This window comes from Notothenia rossii, assembly GCF_949606895.1.
Source record: "Notothenia rossii genome assembly, chromosome: 7".
NCBI classification, from domain to species: Eukaryota; Metazoa; Chordata; class Actinopteri; order Perciformes; family Nototheniidae; genus Notothenia; species Notothenia rossii.
Genome location: NC_136905.1, coordinates 43,651,007 through 43,657,607, shown reverse-complemented (window position 1 = coordinate 43,657,607; position 6,601 = coordinate 43,651,007). Strand labels below are relative to the sequence as shown.

The following is a 6,601-nucleotide window of genomic DNA, read 5'->3' as shown; positions in this document are numbered from 1 at the left end:
GGAAAATCGTGTTGGTGAACACGAATCAATAGATAAAAAATCGTGTTGGTGAACACGAAATGCCATGAGACTGGGTTGGTGGTACAGTGTGTAGGTGCGTGTTGTACAGTGCGTAGATGCGGTGGACAGACGGGTCTCAGTTGGTTTGGTGTCCTATGCTTACTTTTAATACTTGTAAATACAACTTTTGGCCCATAATTTCAATTCCCCATTTCAGCGACCAGAGAGAGGGGGGGGATATATCCAGTCTCTGATTGTGTTACGTTATTATGAGAGTGCTCTCATACTTGTTTGATTCTAAAATTGTATATTTATACAAATATATGTGTGTATATGTCCGCATCTGTAGCCTGTTATTGTCTCATTATACCGCACTGTGAATCAATTAAAAGTAAATATATAAGTCGTCATGAACACATCTGTCCATCAGACTGTTGCCGTTTCTCAATGTCGAGTATACCTGCTGCAGAGCCACTATTTCAAGTATACTACGTCATCGAATGGCGCCGAATGCTGGGCATTTAACATGCAATTAAACAGTCCTTCGGCGCCACTCGAAGACGTAGAATACTTGAAATAGTGGGTGTTTCTCAATCTCGAGTAAAGCTCAAGATTTCCCCAAATCTGTGGCAGAAAATGTAATGCGGGGCCTCTCATATGATATGACGCACACCTGCACACTTGCTCGCCTGTTCCACTCTTCGTTTTCCGAAAGCCAGTAAGTATTCTTGCCTCGCTTCAGAAGCAAGTGACTCGGAAGACATGTGCTACCAAGCAAGCGTACTCTACATTGAGAAACACCCAGTGGCTCTGCAGCAGGTTTACTCGACATTGAGGGTGTTTCTCAATGTCGAGTACGCTTGCTTGGAAACACATGTCTTCCGAGGGTCTTGCTTCAGAAGCGAGGCAAGAATACTTCTTGGCATTCGGAAAACGAAGAGTGGAACAGGCGAGCAAGTGTGCAGGTGTGCGTCATATGAGAGGCCCCGCCTTACATTTTCCACCACAGATTTGGGGAAATTGGTCCGTGTGCAAAGCATTGTGCTCCAGAACCACTATTTCAAGCATACTACGTAATCGAGTGCCGCCGAAGGACTGTTCCAATTCTACCAAGCCCGGCTTACTTCGTTTGGAGAAATTTTGAGGCTGCACATGTGTAGACTCCGTTGTCTTAAAATCCCCACAATGCTTTGCGCAGACAAATTTCCCCAAATCTGTGGCGGAAAATGTAAGGCGGGGCCTCTCCTATGACGCACACCTGCACACTTGCTCGCATGTTCCACTCTTCGTTTTCCGAATGCCAGGAAGTATTCTTGCCTCGCTTCAGAAGCAAGTGACTCGAGTCGGAAGACATGTGCTACCGAGCAAGCGTACTCGAGATTGAGAAACACCCCGAGAAACGGCCAGAGTGCTGTTGTGCCTCCTGTCATCATTAATGGACGTCTCTTTAAAATGACCGCTCAGAGAGGAGTTCTCATTTCTCTAACCGCCTGCTGCTTCCACTCCTCTCTCCTCGATTCCTCCGCTCGCATCTCCTGTGGGCGTGACTAAGACACGAGGATAGGAGTCGAGGAGGGGAGTTAGAGAAATGAGTAGCCTTTATGGTATTCAGAGAATACCCTGGAACACTCAGATAAAACAAGCAAAAAATTGATTTAATTATATAAATTAAATGAATAAATGAGAATCGTATCTGTGTTGTTGATCTGTAATATTACAGTTACGTTGATTTGTTTGTCTTTCTCGGTCCATGCACTACGCATTTCAGTGGTTGTTAGTAGTGCCAAGCTGCAGTCAGTTGTTTTGAGCACTCAAGAGGTAGCATTTAAACAACAAAAAAACACATGTCATACTGCATTATGTCACAGTGGAACATCCACTCTCTTTAGTTCTGGTCTCAAACTCTCCAGTAAAATGAATTGGTCTTTAGCTGCTAAATGCTCCACTGTGTGCACCAGCTAATAGCTAACTGTCAGCTGTTTGCTGCTGGGCGGGTTTGTTCAACGGCCCCCTGCTACAGATGGAAAATACACTTGACGACTGACGGAAGAGCCAAAAGAAAAGCCCGGGGATGCGAAACTAAAAGTGGGAGCACTGTGAAGTAGCCACACTGAACCAAACAGTTGCCACATTTCTTGGCAGAGAAGAAGTTTTAATTGTGCTAGTTACTAAGACACACAACCTAGAAAATGCAACGTACAAACTTTGATGATTTGCATTTCACTTTATTCAGTTGTGATTTTAACCAGACTTTAGTTTGAACTGCTGACAAGAACATGTATGCATTAATACAGACGTACCCAAGACATCTCATGGCACACGGACAACACCTCTGCCCACGTCTTACAGTGTGCTGCTGTTCCCACTGCATGTGGACATGTATGACAGATATGACATGTGCCGTGACCTTTTCTTTTGGAGGAGCAGCTCTCAGTTCATACACAACTTTCAGTCGACACTTGAAGTGACAGACACCTAAATTATATAATATATTAGCTAGGACTATGGGATAAAAATACATTAGAAAAACGTAATTTCTTTCTAATTACATTAGAAAAAGACACCAGGAAGGCTTTGATGAACTAGTACACACAAGTAATCATGAGCCTGCATTATTTGTATTTTCCAAACAGAGCTATTAGCACTGATCTTTCATTTTGAATTCTGTTTACACTGACAAGACTGTTATTTTTGTTCAATGTAAACACAGAGCTCTTTTTGTCTTCCTGAATTTATTTAAAGAGAACTTAGCTTATCTTTGTTTTACATTGCAGATCACCTGAGCGAATCCATTCTGAGAGGACTGATCCAAAATGTAGCTCTGCAGGGAGTCTGCAGTCCAGACTCAGGGCCCAGAGTCTGGACTACTAGGGACTGAATAGGACATCTGAAGAGACACCAGCTGATAATTGAGATGTGTGAGGCGAAATGTAAGGACAGGATAGTACAAGTCTCTCTCCTCTCTCCGAGCAGTCATTAATGCCTTCTGTTACTTGCCCTAAACTCACTGATTACTGTTGAAATCAAAAATTGATAATATATTTAAAAAGGTGCAATCTGTATATGGGAAACACTAATCGTTTTTCTTTCTAAAAAACGTTTTTCTGTCCGAAACTCTGTCTTTGGTTTCCTGCAGTTTCTCAGAAAACTTGTCCTTGGTCTCTTCCATTTTCTCAGAGAAACGCTCTTTTGTTTCCTCCATTTTCTCAGAAAATCTCTCTTTTGTCTCCTCCATTTTTTCCGACAGTTTGTCCTTTGTCTCCTCCATTTTGTCCTGGATGTAGTCTTTAACTGGCGGTGGTGTGGTTAAATAGCCATGCTTGCGGAGATACTGAACAGATAGTGACGTGCCACCAAGAGTCATTGTATATCTAGCAGGGGTTGCAATCTGTGAAGAATAAAGACAAATAAAAAAAATCACTTGCTGGATATAATGTATATTCTTTTTACAATCTCACTGACTGAGGAAATGAGACATATGCTAATACAAGCTGGAAGGTCGGGAAATGTGTTTGCTTGTTCACCTTAACACAGTGTTTTAATGCTGATCAATAAGTACAGATGTTTAAAATTCATTTCAATACAAACCCAGAGGATGCCAGGATAAATTACCTTGTACATGGCATATGCAGTCAGAGCATATCCACTTGTAGAGTCTCTTAAAAGGCAAACTATTGTCTCTGGTAGACCGATAATCTCCAGGAAGGGCACTACATTCACACCTCTGAGGGGAGGCGAAACACAGGGAAACATTTTCATTAGCTGCCAAAAAACTGTGCTTTGTTAAATCAGTATGACATTTATACCATGATTTGTTAATTTTGCAGATAAATACATTCTAGAATTTACAAAAGTTGAATTCAAATAATTTCAACAAACTGAGAACCCCACATGACTCACTTCATAGCAGCGTAATAGAAGGTTCCAAACCAGACAGAGGAGGTGAGGAGATGCACAGGGATCATCACCTTCCCGTACTGTTTGAAGGTCTTCTTAAACCTCTGCACCAGACCAATGGACTTGTCCTGCAGGGGGTCCAGGTCCACAGCCTCAGGAGCAGCTTCCTGTGTCTGAGGGGTGGAGCTGGCCTGGGGCTCCTCTTGGTGTTTGGGCTGATGTGCTGCATGGCTGGTGGCTGAGGTGGACAGCCAGCAGCGGCCTGTGGGGGGGGGCAGTGACAGGCGGAGGACACAGCAACAAGGTGCTGCTGGTGTCTGATGCGCGTGGCCGCCAAGCAGGAAGTGGCGTGATGCTGTCAACCAACGCAGTGTACCACGAGCGAGAAGGCGCTGCATTATCATGCTGTCCTCTCTGCTGCTGGGATGTGACAACAGACTATAGGATGAGACCAAAAGCAAACGGTTAACTCCACTGACATATTTCAATGATTAATTTCTTGTTTAGTGCGGCAACAAACAGTTCTCCCAATTATTGGATTGAGTAATCAGTTTCTCATTTAGTTTGTAAAATGGAGGAACAATAGAAAACGTCCATCAAAAATTCAATGAAGCTAAGGTAACATGTTAAAATTGATTTGGTCAACATGGACTTTCTGCTAACAGACTAATTGTTTAAGCTCTACTAGCCTTCCTTATTCACTCTTATTAAAGTGAAACAAGACCATGATGAGTATGACATACTCATAACTATTTTTCAGTTTTTGTCCCGAAATTGGACATTAATGTGGCTGCAATAAATGGAATTGAAATGCACTATTTTGTTTTTATTTAACTCCTAACAGTGATCTTCCCTTCATGGATAACCTCAAGGAGATCCATTTTTGATTTGTGCTAGAATATGCACATCATTGTCATCATCAGCCTTAAAATACATTTGTATATTATGTGGACACTGGACATTGTGTGACCTCATGGACTGGCTTTATACTTTGCATTAGTTTATATTCCATAGTAAAGTTGGCTTTTGGCTGAATATATATTATGACAAATAGCCCTGTAACAACCAACACAACTGTAATATTTAGACAAGAACCAGCCATGCCCTACATTTCTTCCTGCTATTCTATGACGTCATGTCGTTGCTTTAAGTGATTACACGGGTTTAATGGAGGATTAGAGTTCCAGAACATACCTGTGTTAGGATTGCACAACCACAAATGCAGCACCTGAAGCAAATAAACGATTTGCTGAGTTTCAGGCACAAAGACCCAGAATGTTGATCAAACAGACCTAGCACTAACTCAAATACTGCTTAAATGTAAGCACTGGCCTACCCAGTCTGTTACTATACAAGGTAAGGTTTACTACGCGACTAAACTTCTGCTTACAACTAGAAGCCGCTAACATTAGCCAAACTTCGAGCTAGGAAAAGTTTCTCACAATATGACCGGAAGTGCTTAGATATATCTTCACAATAAAAGTACTGAAATAGACATTAGGGGGAAAAGGCAGTAGGAATTTGTCCGGGACAATTTTGGAAGTTCCGACCGGATGTCCCTTCCTAAATGAATGTTAGCTTTACAGAGAGAGCTATCTTAGGCTGGTTGACATTGGCCAGTGTTGTCTGGAGGACAGGAGGAGGCACGTTTTACTTCCTAGATTGCCAGGGCCCTTTTTAGCGGGAGGCGATGTAGAGAGCCTTTTATAACTAATGCAGACAGGGTTTCTTCTGTAGACACGGACTAGCATGCGGCCCTGTTGAGGCCAGACTCTGAACAGATGCCAACTTTGGCTCCTGACGCCCAACGTTAGCTAGTTAGCAGGTAGCTAGCTGCACTGCTAACCATCACGGGAGGAACACAAGTTGTCACTATATAAGTATAACATGCTAAAGTAGAGGACATATAAAAGTCTACACTTACGTGTTAAAGTCAACACCAAACTGTACCCTTAATCCTCCTGAGGGCCATGCAAATGTGCCTGAGCTATGACTCGTTCAAGGACCACATTTCTCGCCACCATGGAATAAGGAGACCGAGTGGAGAGCAGATTGATTGTAACCCTAGCAGCGCAAAGAGCCATGGGAAATGTAGTTGGAATTGGTCCTATTGCAAAACGCTGCAAGAACGTGCTAGAACTTCATTTCCCAGACTGCCTAAAAACGAAGTCACCTTTTCCGGGTTTGTTTCAATATCTGACCTTTACGACGTTTTTTTTTTTTCAAACGATATGTTTATTAATTTTCATTCTTTCAAACAACAAGATATACTTACAACAACAACAACAACAAATACAAATAAAACAAATAATTTTGAAAAACATAGGCAAAGACAAGACAGGCCATCCTTACAAAAATAAAATAAAATAGAAATATATAATACAAATAAAAGACATAATGAAATGAAATAAAACATAAAAACAAAAACTATTATATTATCCTAAACATTATCATCATTATCAACATTATCCTAAAAAGTGTACATAGTCACAGCAGTACTTTACAGGTCACTTGTTAGACGCTTTATCCAAAGCGACTTACATACTCAATTCTGTGGGCAATCCCCACAGGGGCAATTTGGGGTTTAGTATCTTGCCCAGGGACACAACGATATGCTGAGTGCAGTGGGGTTTGAACCTGTGACCCCCTGATCCAAAACACCAACGCACAACCCACTACACCACACGCCTCCGCCTTTACTTTT

General features: G+C 42.0%; 1 protein-coding gene across 1 annotated transcript; it reads right to left on the bottom strand.

Annotated features, from left to right (window-relative positions):
• Positions 1 to 2,204: 2,204 nt before the first annotated feature.
• Positions 2,205 to 5,980, bottom strand: LOC307013888 (protein FAM210A-like). Its single transcript, XM_079641492.1, has 4 exons — positions 5,822 to 5,980; positions 3,901 to 4,335; positions 3,613 to 3,724; positions 2,205 to 3,388 (listed from the first exon to the last, which is right to left on the bottom strand). The coding sequence occupies exons 2-4, from the start codon at positions 4,299 to 4,301 to the stop codon at positions 3,074 to 3,076; spliced, it is 828 nt and encodes a 275-aa protein (XP_079497618.1). The 5' UTR covers positions 4,302 to 4,335; positions 5,822 to 5,980; the 3' UTR covers positions 2,205 to 3,073.
• Positions 5,981 to 6,601: the final 621 nt, after the last annotated feature.